Source organism: Entelurus aequoreus, linkage group LG15 (genome assembly GCF_033978785.1).
Source record: "Entelurus aequoreus isolate RoL-2023_Sb linkage group LG15, RoL_Eaeq_v1.1, whole genome shotgun sequence".
Taxonomy (NCBI): Eukaryota; Metazoa; Chordata; class Actinopteri; order Syngnathiformes; family Syngnathidae; genus Entelurus; species Entelurus aequoreus.
In genome coordinates this window covers 16,584,829-16,603,003 of record NC_084745.1, presented here as the reverse complement: position 1 = coordinate 16,603,003, position 18,175 = coordinate 16,584,829, and the positions used below count along the sequence as shown (strand labels likewise).

Genomic DNA, 18,175 nt, shown 5'->3' with positions numbered 1-18,175 from the left:
TTTGTAGAAACAGTCTCCATGCCTAAGTGCTTGATTTTATACACCTGTGGCCGGGCCAAGTGATTAGGACACCTGATTCTGATCATTTGGATGGGTGGCCAAATACTTTTGGCAATATAGTGTAGCTCCAAGGGTCCAGTTGGGAGGAAAATGTCAAATCCACAGAACTGACAAGAGATAAAGACCTTTTTCACATATTCAGTTTACACTGATGTATAATGTTCACTATGAATCATATCCAGTTTGAATATTATATTTGAAGGAAATCCTTTATTTGTGTCCATTTATTGCCTCTGAACACAAATAGTCTCTCCTCTCGACTAATTAAATCTGCAGGGTTTTAAATAAAAAAAAGATGAGACCACAGCGACGGCAACAAGTAAACTGGTCAACAATTAGCCCAAAATGATTATACTTATAATGGCGTGGCAAAGTGTATTGTTTGGGTCATGACAGAGTCTGTGTTGGAGGCTCATCAAAGTCTTCTCCACACGCCGTCTCTCATTCATCAGGAATGTCAGACGCACATCAGCGTCTCCCCAAGGACCTCATTATCCCTTAATTCCCAATTATTTCCCCAAACAAATGAGTACACCTGGCGCACCTCCCCCCCCGCCCCCTCGTACCAACCTGTCAATGACAAACTGCGCCATCCCCTCTTCTGTCGCCAGAGATAAATGGAATGACAATCAAACATGCACACACACACACACACACACACACACACACACACACACACACACACACACACACACACACACACACACACACACACACACACACACACACACACACACACACACACACACACACACACACACACACACACGCACGGACTAACAAGTAACAGCTACACGGTCACACAGTCAGGGCAGGAAAGTCCAATGATGGATGCACATGTGGTGGCTGCGGAGACCTTGGCAAGATGATCTTCCATGCATTCTGGAACATTCCAAAACGTCTCTCTGTTGTGGAATAAAATTTGCAGTAATCAAAAACAAGGAAGCGAGGGAGTGCTGAAGTAAGACTTGTTAGCAAGCAGAAGCAGCAAAAATAACTACACCAACAGCAGCTGCAGTAAAACAGCAACAGTAACAACAGCGGCGATGATGATAATAAAAACAGCAGCGGCGGCAATAACAACAGCGCCAAAATCAGCAGAAGCAACAGCAGCAAAGGAAACAACAGCAGCACCAACAGTAATAAAACCAACCACAGTAGCAATGGTAACAACATTTGTAGCAACAATAACAGCTACAGCCGCAACAACAGCCCCAACAATAACAGAAGCAGCAATAAGGGCTGCAACAATAAGAATAGCAGAAGCAGTAACAGAAATGGCAACAACAACCATAGAAGCAATAACAGCAACAATAAAAGCAGCAGCGGAAACAGCAACAGAAGCAACAATAACAACAACAGCGACGACAACAACAGCAGTTGTCTTAGATCTGACAACCAGATGACCCTGAAGGTCCCACGGTCAAACCTAGTGACAAGGGGAGACCGTGCTTTCTCAGTGATGGCACCTAGGTTGTGGAATAAGCTCCCCCTCAGTATAAAGTCCGCAAACACTCTGGACTCTTTTAGAGCACGGCTTAAAACTCACCTTTTTACCGCAGATGACTTTTAATTTATGTTTTCATTGTGAGTCTTAAATGTTTAGTTTAGATTCCTTTGTGTGTCTCAGTCTCTGTTTCTGTTTTTTTGTTTCTCCACTCGGGCTGATGTAACAGTTGGTTGGGGGGCGCAAAATAAGTGAAAATAACATAACATAACATAACATAACATAACATAACATAACATAACATAACATAACATAACTAATAGCTGCAACAATAACAATAGGCAGCATCAGCAACTATAACAACAGCAGCAGCAACAATAGCAACAACGGCAGCAGTAACGATACCAACAGCAGCAGCAGCAACAATGCCAGCAGCAGCAGTAACAGCTGCAACAACATTAATAGCAGCAGCAGTAACGAGAACATCAACAACAGCAGAAGCAACAACAGCAGCAGCAATGATAACAACAAGAACAGCAGCAACAGTAACAACAGCAGCAGCAGCAACAATAACAACAGGAACAGCAATAACAGGAACAGTGGCAATAATAACAGCAGCAAAAATAACAATAACAGCAGCAGCAACAATAACAGCAGGAATAGCAAAAACAAGAACAGTAGTAACAATAACAGCAGCAGGGACAGAAACAATAACAGGAACATCAATAACACGAACAGTAACAGCAGAAACAATAACAAACAACAGCAACAACAACAGCAGCAACTACCAGCGGCAACAATAACAATAGGCAGTGGCGGCAACTATCACAACAGCAGCAGCAACGAGACGAGCAACAGCAGCAGCAACAATAACAACAACAGCAACAACAACAGCAGCAGCAGCAATAACAGCAGCGACAACAACAGCAGCAGCTAACAGCTGAAACAATAACAATAGGCAGCAGCAGCTACTATAACAACTGCAGCACCAACAATAACAACAGCAACAACAACAGCAGCAGCAAAAATAACAGCAGCCGCAGTAACAGATCAACAACCACAGCAGAAGCAACAATAACAACTAGAACAGCAACAGCAGCAGCAACCATAACAGCAGCAGTAGTAACAGCTGCAACAACAACAATAGCATAAGCAGCAGTAACAAGAACAGCAACCACAGCAGAAGCAACAATAACAACTAGAACAGCAACAGTAAGAACAACAGCGGCAGCAACAATAACAACAGGAACAGCAGCAACAACAACAAGAAGAACAGTCGTAACAACAACAACAACAGTAGCAATGATAACAACAGGAACAGCAAAAACAAGAACAGTAGCAACAATAACAGCAGCAGCAAAAATAACAATAACAGCAGCAGCAACAATAACAACAGGAACAGCAAAAACAAGAACAGTAGCAACAATAACAGCAGCAGCAGCAATAACAACAGTAACAGCAATAGCAAGAACAGTCTCAATTGATCTTAATTCTGTACACTGCTGCTGGAATTTTAATTTTCCTGAGGGAACTCTCCTGAAGGAATCAATAAAGTACTATCCATCTATCTATCTAGCAGCAATAACAACAGCAATAACAAGAACAGTAGCAACAATAACAGCAGCAGCAGCAAAAAATAACAACAATAACAGCAGCAGCTACAATAACAACAGGAACATCAAAAACAAGAACAGTAGCAACAATAACAGCAGCAGCAATAACAACAGTAACAGCAATAACAAGAACAGTCGCAACAATATTAGCAGCAGCAGCAATAACAACAGTAACAGCAATAACAAGAACAGTAGCAACAATAACAGCAGCAGCAGCAATAACAACAACAGTAACAGCAATAACAAGAACAGTCGCAACAATAACAGCAGCAGCAGCAATAAAAACAGTAACAGCAATAACAAGAACAGTAGCAACAATAACAGCAGCAGCAACAAAAAATAACAACAATAACAGTAGGAGCAACAATAACAACAGGAACAACAAAAACAAGAACAGTAGCAGCAATAACAGCAACAGCAGCAATAACAACAGTAACAGCAATAACAAGAACAGTCGCAACAATAACAGCAGCAGCAGCAATAACAACAGTAACAGCAATAACAAGAACAGTCGCAACAATAACAGCAGCAGCAGCAATAACAACAGCAATAACAAGAACAGTCGCAACAATAACAGCAGCAGCAGCAATAACAACAGTAACAGCAATAACAAGAACAGTCGCAACAATAACAGCAGCAGCCGCAATAACAACAGGAACAGGAACAACAAGAACAGTAGCAACAATAACAGCAGCAGCAGCAGCAATAACAACAGTAACAGCAATAACAAGAACAGTAGCAACAATAACAGCAGCAGCAGCAATAACAACAGTAACAGCAATAACAAGAACAGTAGCAACAATAACAGCAGCAGCAGCAATAACAACAGCAATAACAAGAACAGTCGCAACAATAACAGCAGCAGCAGCAATAACAACAGTAACAGCAATAACAAGAACAGTAGCAACAATAAGAGCAGCAGCAGCAACAATAACAACAGGAACAGCAAAAACAAGAACAGTAGCAACAATAACAGCAGCAGCAATAACAACAGTAACAGCAATAACAAGAACAGTCGCAACAATAACAGCAGCAGCAGCAATAACAACAGTAACAGCAATAACAAGAACAGTAGCAACAATAACAGCAGCAGCAGCAATAACAACAGCAATAACAAGAACAGTCACAACAATAACAGCAGCAGCAGCAATAACAACAGTAACAGCAATAACAAGAACAGTAGCAACAATAACAGCAGCAGCAGCAATAACAACAGTAACAGCAATAACAAGAACAGTAGCAACAATAAGAGCAGCAGCAGCAAAAAATGACAACAATAACAGCAGCAGCAACAATAACAACAGGAACAGCAAAAACAAGAACAGTAGCAACAATAGCAGCAGCAGCAATAACAACAGGAACAGCAAAAACAAGAACAGTAGCAACAATAACAGCAGCAGCAGCAATAACAACAGTTACAGCAATAACAAGAACAGTAGTGAAGTGAAGTGAAGTGAATTACATTTATATAGCGCTTTTTCTCAAGTGACTCAAAGCGCTTTACATTGTGAAACCCAATATCTAAGTTACATTTAAACCAGTGTGGGTGGCACTTGGAGCAGGTGGGTAAAGTGTCTTGCCCAAAGACACAATGGCAGTGACTAGGATGGCGGAAGCGGGGATTGAACCTGCAACCCTCAAGTTGCTGGCACGGCCACTCTACCAACCGAGCTATACCGTCCCCAGTAGCAACAATAAGAGCAGCAACAGCAAAAAATAACAACAATAACAGCAGCAGCAACAATAACAACAGGAACAGCAAAAACAAGAACAGTAGCAACAATAACAGCAGCAGCAGCAATAACAACAGTAACAGCAATAACAAGAACAGTAGCAACAATAACAGCAGCAGCAGCAATAACAACAACAGCAATAACAAGAACAGTCGCAACAATAACAGCAGCAGCAGCAATAACAACAGTAACAGCAATAACAAGAACAGTCGCAACAATAACAGCAGCAGCAGCAATAACAACATCAATAACAAGAACAGTCGCAACAATAACAGCAGCAGCAGCAATAACAACAGTAACAGCAATAACAAGAACAGTAGCAACAATAAGAGCAGCAGCAGCAACAATAACAACAGGAACAGCAAAAACAAGAACAGTAGCAACAATAACAGCAGCAGCAATAACAACAGTAACAGCAATAACAAGAACAGTAGCAACAATAACAGCAGCAGCAGCAATAACAACAGCAATAACAAGAACAGTCGCAACAATAACAGCAGCAGCAGCAATAACAACAGTAACAGCAATAACAAGAACAGTAGCAACAATAAGAGCAGCAGCAGCAAAAAATGACAACAATAACAGCAGCAGCAACAATAACAACAGGAACAGCAAAAACAAGAACAGTAGCAACAATAGCAGCAGCAGCAATAACAACAGGAACAGCAAAAACAAGAACAGTAGCAACAATAACAGCAGCAGCAGCAATAACAACAGTAACAGCAATAACAAGAACAGTCGCAACAATAACAGCAGCAGCAGCAATAACAACAGCAATAACAAGAACTGTCGCAACAATAACAGCAGCAGCAGTAATAACAACAGTAACAGCAATAACAAGAACAGTAGCAACAATAACAGCAGCAGCAGCAATAACAACAGTAACAGCAATAACAAGAACAGTCGCAACAATAACAGCAGCAGCCGCAATAACAACAGGAACAGGAACAACAAGAACAGTAGCAACAATAACAGCAGCAGCAGCAATAACAACAGTAACAGCAATAACAAGAACAGTAGCAACAATAACAGCAGCAGCAGCAATAACAACAGTAACAGCAATAACAAGAACAGTAGCAACAATAACAGCAGCAGCAGCAATAACAACAGCAATAACAAGAACAGTCGCAACAATAACAGCAGCAGCAGCAATAACAACAGTAACAGCAATAACAAGAACAGTAGCAACAATAAGAGCAGCAGCAGCAACAATAACAACAGGAACAGCAAAAACAAGAACAGTAGCAACAATAACAGCAGCAGCAATAACAACAGTAACAGCAATAACAAGAACAGTCGCAACAATAACAGCAGCAGCAGCAATAACAACAGTAACAGCAATAACAAGAACAGTAGCAACAATAACAGCAGCAGCAGCAATAACAACAGCAATAACAAGAACAGTCGCAACAATAACAGCAGCAGCAGCAATAACAACAGTAACAGCAATAACAAGAACAGTAGCAACAATAAGAGCAGCAGCAGCAAAAAATGACAACAATAACAGCAGCAGCAACAATAACAACAGGAACAGCAAAAACAAGAACAGTAGCAACAATAGCAGCAGCAGCAATAACAACAGGAACAGCAAAACAAGAACAGTAGCAACAATAACAGCAGCAGCAGCAATAACAACAGTTACAGCAATAACAAGAACAGTAGCAACAATAAGAGCAGCAACAGCAAAAAATAACAACAATAACAGCAGCAGCAACAATAACAGGAACAGCAAAAACATGAACAGTAGCAACAATAACAGCAGCAGCAGCAATAACAACAGTAACAGCAATAACAAGAACAGTAGCAACAATAACAGCAGCAGCAGCAACAACAACAACAGCAATAACAAGAACAGTCGCAACAATAACAGCAGCAGCAGCAATAACAACAGTAACAGCAATAACAAGAACAGTCGCAACAATAACAGCAGCAGCAGCAATAACAACATCAATAACAAGAACAGTCGCAACAATAACAGCAGCAGCAGCAATAACAACAGTAACAGCAATAACAAGAACAGTAGCAACAATAAGAGCAGCAGCAGCAACAATAACAACAGGAACAGCAAAAACAAGAACAGTAGCAACAATAACAGCAGCAGCAATAACAACAGTAACAGCAATAACAAGAACAGTCGCAACAATAACAGCAACAGCAGCAATAACAACAGTAACAGCAATATCAAGAACAGTAGCAACAATAACAGCAGCAGCAGCAATAACAACAGCAATAACAAGAACAGTCGCAACAATAACAGCAGCAGCAGCAATAACAACAGTAACAGCAATAACAAGAACAGTAGCAACAATAAGAGCAGCAGCAGCAAAAAATGACAACAATAACAGCAGCAGCAACAATAACAACAGGAACAGCAAAAACAAGAACAGTAGCAACAATAGCAGCAGCAGCAATAACAACAGGAACAGCAAAAACAAGAACAGTAGCAACAATAACAGCAGCAGCAGCAATAACAACAGTTACAGCAATAACAAGAACAGTCGCAACAATAACAGCAGCAGCAGCAAAAACAACAGTAACAGCAATAACAAGAACAGTAGTAACAATAAGAGCAGCAGCAGCAAAAAATAACAACAATAACAGCAGCAGCAACAATAACAACAGGAACAGCAAAAACAAGAACAGTAGCAACAATAACAGCAGCAGCAGCAATAACAACAATAACATCAGCAACAATAAGGACAATAGTTTTAACAACATTTAAGACAAATAGCAGCAGCAACAACATCTCCAAAACTGGCTTAGCGGAGAAGCTGCTTGATGACGACGACGACGACAACAACAACAACAACAACAACAACAACCAGAACAGTAACAACAACAGCAGAAACAACAGTCCTGACCACTGACTGCAGTATCCATGGCAACCTATATTTCCATATATGGATGTCTTTCCCCTTAACCCCTCCAACACAAACATATTCATAAAAACAAATGGGATTCTTGCAAAGAAAGGTGGGAAATACATACATAGAAACACAGTCTGACTACATTCACACTGCAAGTAAAATGTGATTTTTATCAGACTCCAGTGTAATCATGCACAATGTGGCCCCAATGTGGCCCCAATGTGGCCCCAATGTGGTCTCGACGTCACTTACATGCGCACTTCGATAAAGTGAAAACAAAGGAAGTTAACCAGAAGGAAGTCGCTATTACTACAAAATAAAATAAAAGACGCAACACCTTAGAAATGTGTGTCAAAGTAGATGGATGTAATTGCATGTATGAATGGATGCAATGGCTGTTAAGTAGAGGAGACACGGATATCAGGGTGGATCTATGGGAGCTTTATTTTGAAACTCACATGTAAGCAAATGTGCCACAGCGTCAATTCCGGTCTTTCAACAATCGCTATGTGTTCGGAATCAAAACATATTTTCATATATTACACATAGCCTATTATCTGCGCACTATTGACGAGTGGTGCACCGAAAATGTGGTCGTCTTAAATCAGGGGTGTCAAACGTATCGGCCGGATCAGGTGTTTGCAGGATGAGTTTTCTAAGTATAAAAATGTACCTGGAATTTTTTTAATGAAAAAAACTGCTGTTCTAAATGTGTCCACTGGATGTCGCAATAGCAATTATTTGTATCTTTGTAGATGATGCTACATATGTACAAAATAAACCACATGATCAAACTACATAAATAACATCCTGTAATTGATTTTGATATCATTTTATTATCTTGATAGACACCAATGAGTTGACTGATGAACATTATCACATACTTTATTCAGAAAATATAAATAACGACGGTAACACTTTAGTATGGAGAACACATATTCACCATTAATTAGTTGCTTGTTAACATGCAAATTAGTAACATATTTGCTCTTAATTAGTCATTATTAAGTACTTATTAATGCCTTGTTCTGCATGGCCTTATTATACAACCAGTAAGCCATTAACTAAGAGTCTTCCCTCAATAACCTCAGAATGATGGCTTATTAGTAACCTTAACCCTTATATCTTCCCCTAGTGTCCAAACAACTCTAAATTAAGTCTTTGTTACTTTAATAAGCAACTGATTAATGGTGAATATGTTCCCCATATTGAAGTGTTACCATAACGACAAATACATGTAAGTGTTAAAAAAAACAACTAACAACATTATGATTTGTACATTTCTGCTTGTTATATTTTTAAACAAAGATCTGAAGTTGTCTGTATTTTTAAGTTATCGTGCCGTGATTTTACCAGTCCGGCCCACTTGGGAGTAGATTTTTCTCCATGTGGCCCCCCATCTAAAATGAGTTTGACACCCCTGTCTTAAATAGACTTTGCTGACGAAAAAGTCCCATTCGGGTCGCATTGCGTTCAGACTGAAGTCACATTTGAAAGGATCAGATTCCAATCGGAGTCAGGACTACCTCCTGATGTGGCCTGAATCTGATTTGAAGCACTTTGGAGCGTTTATACTGGCAAAAAAAAAACAGATCTGTGTGACTTGAGGGCCAAAAGGTCAGATTTGGAGTTTGATACAATACGACTTTGTGTCATTTGACCCCACTCTTTCTGGCTCAGATTTTAAAACCAGTGCAGTTGTCGCTCCGACAACGACCTTTGACCCGTGCTTGGGAGTGTTGCACCTGTGTCGCCGCGTCTCTCCTCATCACTGTCATTTCGCCGCCATTGTTTGTGACACCGGCGGGCTTCCGAATAATTCCTCGTTAATTCATCTCGGCGCCGCCGTGCTCATTTGCTAATCGGGGCTTTCGCTGGAATCTGTGAGTGCCAAGGTAATGGCGTGCAAGACAACAGTTTGGTGTTGATGAGGCCGTCATGATCATGTGTGATCATGGAACCTTCCTCACGTCTGCATGCGTGCTAATTATCACGCTGGGGAGGCAGCCTTGTCTGATTAACACTGTCAGGTTCAAATACCGATGACATCTATTAAACAGACAAAGAAGCAAGGAATCAAACAGAGACAGAATTCAATTTGGCTCAATGAGGAGAGCGTGTACACCTGTACCCTTGTACAGCTCTGACCAAAGATTGTACGCCTCCTCTTTTATTTGGACTTTCCCTGATTACATGGCAACAGCTGTTTCTAAAGGGACGGGGGTCGTAAACAGCCCCTGCCTTTGGTCACACAACAGTTCAAAGAAAAGGTGCCTGAAGGGGGGTCAGGTTCTGCTTCCTCTTCGCTTTGTAGATGTCGGGTCAAGATAAAATCTTCCTGTGGATTACAATACATCAAAGAAACCGACACCTTTATGTTGCTTCCCATCCTACACAGTGGAGTTTTACAAGCATTTTGCTTGGTAGGATCAAAGACAGCTTTTGTCTGCTCGCAGGGAACTCATTGAAACACAAAGTTTTGTGATAACTTAGGTACAATTATTCTGACAAACACGTTCATATTTGAAGTAACAATCATGTATGTTTTACTAACAATACATAACTATGACATATTACTATCAGTATGCTACTATAATAAAAACCCTAATGGTTATTATTATTAATAATGAAAATAATAATAGTAGTGTAAAACTGCACAGGGTTCATCTTTTTAATAATACTACAATTTATTATGATGCTGGCTATACAAAACAATGATAATTTTTGATAATTATCATTATTCCTGGTATATGTTTAAAACTGCACTATATTGTTCAGTATTAAACATACTATTACTATTACTACACTACTAATTTTATACAGTTCATCCGGCATGTATACACTGCGCTTCATTTTTTCCACATTTTGTTATGTTCACAGCCTTGATTCATTTTTGCCCTCAAAATTCTTCACACAATACCCCACAATGACAATGTGAAAAAGTGTTTTCTTTTTTAAAAAAAATTGCAAATGTATTAAACATTAAAATAATAAGATATCACATGTCCATAAGTATTTACAGTCGTTGGTCAATACTTTGGCAACAATGACAGCAACAAGTCGTTTTGAATACGGTGCCACAAGCTTGTTTCGACCATTCCTCTTTGCAGCACCTCGAAAGCAACATCAGGTTGGATGGTATGAGTCGATGCACAACCATTTTTAGATGTCTCTTGAGATCCTGAGATGAGAGATGTTCGATTGGATTCAAGCCTGGGCTCAGGCTGGGCCTCTTAACGACATGATCAGTCGAAACAGGATGCCCCTGACCTCACTTTTGAGCTTCATGGCTTATGTACATGTGATTTCTTGTTTTTCTTTATTTGTAATGAATTTGCACATTGTCACTATGGGGTATTGTGTGTAGAATTTTGAGGACAAAATTTAAGTTATTCCATTTCGGAATAAGGCTGAAACGTAACAAAATGTGAAAAAAGTGAAGCGCTGTGAAAACTTTTCAGATGCCCTTGTTTTTTTTAATTTGTAATGCATTTGCACATTGTCGTTATGGGGTGTTGTGTGTAGAATTTTGAGGACAAAACTTAAGTTATTTCATTTTGGAATAAGGCTGAAACATAACAAAATGTGAAAAAAGTGAAGTGCTGTGAATACTTTTCAGATGCACTTGTTTTTTTTTAATTTGTAATGCATTTGCACATTGTCATTATGGGGTATTGTGTGTAGAATTTTGAGGACTCAACTTAAGTTATTCCATTTTGGAATTAAACTGAAGCATATCAAAATGTGGAAAAAGTGAAGTGCTGTGAATACTTTTCAGATGCACTTGTTTTTTTATTTGTAATTTCATTTGCACATTGTTGTTATGAGGTATTGTGTGTAGAATTTTGAGGACAAAACTCAAGTTATTCCATTTTGGAATAAGGCTGAAACATAACAACATGTGAAAAAAGTGAAGCGCTGTGAATACTTTTCAGATGCACTTGTTTTTTAAATTTATAATGCATTTGCACATTTTCATTACGGGGTATTGTTTGTAGAATTTTGAGGACAAAACTTAAATTATTCCATTTTGGAATAAGGCTGAAACATAATAAAATGTGAAAAAAGTGAAGCACTGTGACTACTTTCCAGGTGCACTGTATATAATCAATATGTAATGACTAACATATTCATAATGTAATATTGAATACAATTTATAATAAATATTATATTTATTATTATCATTATAATAAAATAATATAAGTACTTCAGCACTAGCAATACTACAGTACTACTGTGCAGTACTGAAGGCAAGAAAACCCTTTTTTTTGTTAATAGTAATAGTAGTAGTATGACTGCACTGCATTATACAACAATAAAACTACAAATAAAAAAGAATACAATAAAATAGAATGATTAATGTTGATAATAATTACAGTATTATGACTGCACAATATTGTTCAGTTGAAAGGATACTGATATTTATTCAAATATGAAAATAACAATAATCATTGCTGTAATACAATTTAATTAAATGATATTTACAATAATTGTAATAATAACGCTAACGTAATAATGTTACCATAACATAAATACAAAAATTTGTATTAGTAGTAATATGACTGCACTGCATTATACAACAATAAAACTACAAATAAAAAATAATACAATAAAATAGAATGATTAATGTTGATAATATTTATTATGACTGCACATTATTGTTCAGTAGAAAGGATACTAAAATGTATTAAAATATGAAAATAACAATCATTGCTGTAATAAAATGTAATTAAACAATATTTACAACGTAATAATGCTACAATAATGTAAATAAAAATACATGTTTTTGTATCAGTAGTAATGGTAGTAATATGACTGCACTGCATTATACTTGAAACAATACAACTACAAATGAAAAATAATACAATAAAAAAATAATGTTTAATGTTGATAATAATTATTATGACTGCACAATATTGTTCAGTAGAAAGGATACTAATATTTATTCCAATATGAAAATAACCATAATCATTGCTATAATAAAATGTAATTACATCATATTTACAATACATTGTAATAATAATGCCAAAGTAATAATGCTACTATCATGTAAATAAAAATAACATTATTGTGAGTAATAATGTAACTGCACTGCATTGTTTAACAATGAAATATAATTTAAATGTCATATATTGAATCACATTTTGCTGCTGTGCATTTTTGGCCAATGAGTGTTGTGTTTCTTGGTAACAGTTGTGAAATGTTAAATACATTTGTTCTTTATTATTTTTATTATACATGCAAACTGATCACTCGTAGTTGACTTCCTGTCATCGGCGCTCGTGTGCACGAGTGACGAGGATGACACAGGAAGTGGTGTGTCAGTGTAGTGTTGATGGGAACAGATTGTCTCATTTATTAGTCACTCAGGATTGCAGCACGCAATTCCATCGCACCTCCTCCTCCTCCTCGAACGCCGCCAGGGACTGGGATCAGACGACGACGTTAGGACTTCATTGCACGCACGTTAAGCGGCACGTCGGGTTTTCACGAGGCGGGTGTGGGTTTCCGTGGCGAGGAGAGGGGGCGGCTATGTAGGTCAGCTGTCTGGCACGGAGGCGACGCTCGCGTTCTCCGTTCTTTATGTCTGCGCCTCGCCGCTAATTGCGCGTGAAGCGCCAGGTGAAGTGTTAACGCAACGCCAACTTGACTAATACAATCAGGAAGCGGAGATCTCTTTCACTGCAAAAGTTGCTTTTTTCAGTCATAGCGGTTCAATAACCTGCACTTCTTCCTACTCCTTTTCGGACACGTTTATTATGGGTGTATAGGAGGAAGGAGACGGCACCGACAACAGGACGTTGTATTATCTCTATTTATTTATATATATAAACTATATATATATAAATAAGAAATAATAATATTAATAAACAAGGAAAATGGAGTGTGACGAATCCAAAAGTGTATGGTGTGACTATGTGTGTGAATTAACTGTTGTGTGTTACCGGAAGTGTTGAACGAGAGGCGCAGAAGTCCAATTGGGGCGAGCCAGGCTCGTAGGTCAGGAAGTCGGGGCAATAGCGAGGCGCCAAAAGTCCGTGTCCAGGCGGGAGGTCGAGATCCAAGATGCAGCCAAAAAACGCGGGGAGACGAGACACACAACTCGTGATGTGGGAACAAAGGCTGGACGACAGGTAGCTACGTTCTGGCACGGGATAGCAGGTTGTGCTGGCTTATGAAGGCAGGTCTCATCATCAGCTTCAGGTGGATTGATTGCAGCTGCTTGCCGCAGCCGGACTGGCATGCGCCTGGTGCGCTCCTGAAGGTGCGCCCAGCGCAGCGCACACATGACGGGCCATGACAACGTTGACTTTGTGCAAACGTGTGATGTAACTTTAGGTGTGTTCAAAAATAAACTCAATATGCAAATGAAGGGTGTTTACACTGGAAACCAAAGTCATTTGGGTAACAATAGTGGGATAAAAGGTAGGGATGTATACCGAGTACCAGTAGATTTTGGTTGGTCCAGGAGGACCATTAAGATTCCAGACCAGGGGTGGGCAATTAATTTTTACCGGGGGCCGCATGACCAACCCGAGCACTGCTGGAGGGCCACACCGACAATATTTCAATTACATTTTGCTCAAATTAATTTTGATATACCGTAAGATAAATAATAATAATAATAATAATATTAATAATAATTTCATTTAACCTAACTTAACTTTATACAAAAGCAGATTGCTTTTGATGATTTTATTTTTAACACTGTCTTACACAACACTTCCTGATGTATAATACAATGCAAAAATGTCAATTTCTGTCACTTTATCCTGCATCCTCTTTAAAAGTCCAACATTTTTCCCCGTCAGATTTGGACAACCATCTGTTGTCACACCTGCCAGCTTGTCCCATTTCAGTCCTAACATGTCCAAACACGCATTTACCTATGTGAACAAGTCATTACCTGTGGTTGTCTCTTTAATTGACTGCATGGCTGTCAGCTCCTCCGTGATTTGAAAGTCTGCAGTTATCCCACGTAAGAAGATGAGCAGCTGGGCGGTGTCATGTACATCGCAGCTCTCATCCAAAGCCAGCGAAAAACAGTCAGAGTCGGCCGTTCTGTTCTGTAGCTGAAGCTCCAAGTTTCCAGCGATGGTCTCAACCCGCCTCGTTAAAGTGTGTCAGGAGAGTGACACGTTCTCAAATGCGCCCCTCTTCTTATATGCATATCAGCACAACAGAGTCCAATAAGCACTCCTTAATAAACTCTCCGTCAGAAAACGCCTTACTTTTTCTGGCGATTTTGTGAGAAATTACGAAACTTGTCCTGACAGCTGCATCTCTGGGGGTGTGAAATTTGGCAAAAAGTCTTGTTGGGTGTGCAGTTTTACCATCAACGCATCAGCCTCCCTTGCGCGCGCTTCATCAGACAGATTCTGGTATTTTTCCTCGTGCTTCGTCGTGTAGTGGCGATTCAAATTATATTCTTTAAACACAGCAACCTGTGTACCACAAATTAAGCACACGGCTTTACCTTTAATTTCTGTAAAGAAATACTTGGCAGTCCATGTCTTGTTGAAAACACGCCATTCGTCATCAACTTTTCTCTTTTTAGCGTCTTGGGGGTAACCGTGCATCACTTGTCGCTGTGCACCTTCACTCACAGGTTACACACGGACATACGCCCATAAATAACACTTTTCAAAATAAAAGCAGCACAGTTGTATTGCACGCACGACATAGATGTTTTTTAAAATGTATTTTGTAATTTGTGATTGCCGCTGTTCACATTCACTCACAATTGCGCACGAGCATAGTCCACACTGAAGTAATACAAATATAGCTTTTCAAAACAAAAGCAGCACCGTTGTATTGCACACTCGACATAGATACTTTTTTAAATTTATTTTGTAATTTATAATTGGCCTCACGCCGGCCGGACAGGGACGCACAAAGGGCCGGATGTGGCCCGCGGGCCGTAGAATGCCCAGGTCTGTTTCAGACTATCGGTACTTGTTTATCCAGCTGACCGTCGTAATAATGACACGCTGTATGACTTACTTATAACACTTTTTTGAGCCCGTCCGTTTTTAGGCAAAAGAGTGTGAGTTTTTGGAAAAAAATTGTCACTGTTCCAAAATTCGTCGATTTAGAGGCTTAGTGTAGTTTTGAACCTAGCAGATTTGAGGGCTGAATGTTTGGTTTAGTTTAGTTTAGTTTAGTTTATAAAAGGTCTACTGAAACCCACTACTACCGACCACGCAGTCTGATAGTTTATATATCAATGATGAAATCTTACCATTGCAACACATGCCAATACGGCCGGGTTAACTTATAAAGTGCAATTTTAAATTTCCCGCGAAACTTCCGGTTGAAAACGTCTATGTATGATGACGTATGCGCGTGACGTCAATGGATGAAACGGAAGTATTCGGACACCATTGTATCCAATACAAAAAGCTCTGTTTTCATCGCAAAATTCCACAGTATTCTGGACATCTGTGTTGGTGAATCTTTTGCAATTTGTTTAATGAACAATGAAGACTGCAAAGAAGAAAGCTGTAGGTTGGATCGATGTATTAGCGGCTGGCTGCAGCAACACAACCAGGAGGACTTTGACTTGGATAGCTATCCGACGCTAGCCGCCGACCGCATCGATGATTGGGTGAAGTCCTTCGTCGCTCCGTCGATCGCTGGAACGCAGGTGAGCACGGGTGTTGATGAGCAGATGAGGGCTGGCTGGCGTAGGTGGATAGCTAATGTTTTTAGCATAGCTCTGTGAGGTCCCTTAGCTAAGTTAGCTTCAATGGCGTCGTTAGCAACAGCATTGTTAAGCTTCGCCAGGCTGGAAAGCATTAACCGTGTATTTACAGGTCCATGGTTTAATAGTATTGTTGATTTTCTGTCTATCCTTCCAGTCAGAGGTTTATTTATTTTGTTTCTATCTGCAGTTAAGCCCGATGCTATCACGTTAGCTCCATAGCTAAAGTGCTTCGCCGATGTATTGTCGTGGAGATAAAAGTCACTGTGAATGTCCATTTCGCGTTCTCGACTCTCATTTTCAAGAGGATATAGTATCCGAGGTGGTTTAAAATACAAATCCGTGATCCACAATAGAAAAAGGAGAAAGTGTGGAATCCAATGAGCCCTTGAACATAAGTTACGGTCAGAGCGAAAAAAGATACGTCCTGCACTGCACTCTAGTCCTTCACTCTCACGTACCTCATCCACGAATCTTTCATCCTGGCTCAAATTAATGGGGTAATCGTGGCTTTTTCGGTCCGAATCGCTCTCGCTGCTGGTGTAAACAATGGGGAAATGTGAGGACCCTTTCAACCTGTGACGTCACGCTACTTCCGGTACAGGCAAGGCTTTTTTTTATCAGCGACCAAAAGTTGCAAACTTTATCGTCGATGTTCTCTACTAGATCCTTTCAGCAAAAATATGGCAATATCGCGAAATGATCAAGTATGACACATAGAATGGATCTGCTATTCCTGTTTAAATTTTTAAAAAATCATTTCAGTAGGTCTTTAAGGATCCCCATTAGTCTACACCGCAGTGGAGACTATTCTTCCTGGGGTCCAGGCAAAAATCACCCAATCACTCAACAAAAGACTACAATGCAGTAAAACATGATAAAATAATAAAATGTTGTAATAAAAAAATAGCAACAACAAAGAACCAAAAAAAAAAAAAAACATTATCTTCGAGTTTACATAATAATGTTCATACCAAAGATAAAAAGAGCAATATAAATATATATATATATATTTTTGCAAAAATAAAACAAAGAATCAATGGCCTAAAATATACCCATTAGTGTACCAAAGACAAAAAATAAGTGACAAAAAAGCACCATCCATCCATTTCCTACTGCTTGTCCCATAATCAATAGAATAGTCAATAATCAATCAAACCAGTCATGACATTAGGTACAATCTAGAATAATCTCTTTCCGCAATACTTCTCCTCTTAGTCTATTTTTAAAACCCACTATGCTGGTGATTGATACCAGATATTGTGGCAGTCGATTCCAGTAAGTGATTGCCCTATTACATTACAGTCTTTTTCAAAACATCAGTTTGGGGTTTAAGACGGATGAGAGCACCTCTTAGGGCTAGCCTGGTACCATAGTTGTGACTATCACTAGCAAGCACAGCTGAGAATACAGATACAGTAAGAAGGTTTATGGTATGTATAGATTTTTAAAAAAAAATAGAATCAAACTACAAGCTAGTCTTTCACCAACTCTCATCCATGACAATTCAATATGCATTATCTCAATGCCGGAGAGCTAGTCTGGCAGCTCTGTTTTGGGTAAGCTGGATTTTATTTAGTTCTTCAAATGTGTTTCAGTTTGTTCTGTCTCTTGACTCTACAAACTGGACGATGGAGCATTACCCTTGCTCACTGACTCTTTACTTGCAGAGAACACACTACATATAAATCGGTCGCTGTCAACGCTCAATATGGCCTTCGGTCCGTCACTCAAGTACGTCAAGTATGTGT

General features: G+C 39.3%; 1 protein-coding gene across 1 annotated transcript; it reads left to right on the top strand.

Annotated features, from left to right (window-relative positions):
- The first annotated feature begins 449 nt into the window (after positions 1-449).
- LOC133630549 (putative uncharacterized protein DDB_G0282133) lies at positions 450-6,348 on the top strand. Its single transcript, XM_062022164.1, has 5 exons — positions 450-516; positions 1,831-2,300; positions 3,513-4,335; positions 4,810-5,370; positions 5,417-6,348. The coding sequence occupies exons 1-5, from the start codon at positions 450-452 to the stop codon at positions 6,346-6,348; spliced, it is 2,853 nt and encodes a 950-aa protein (XP_061878148.1).
- The last annotated feature ends 11,827 nt before the right edge of the window (positions 6,349-18,175 follow it).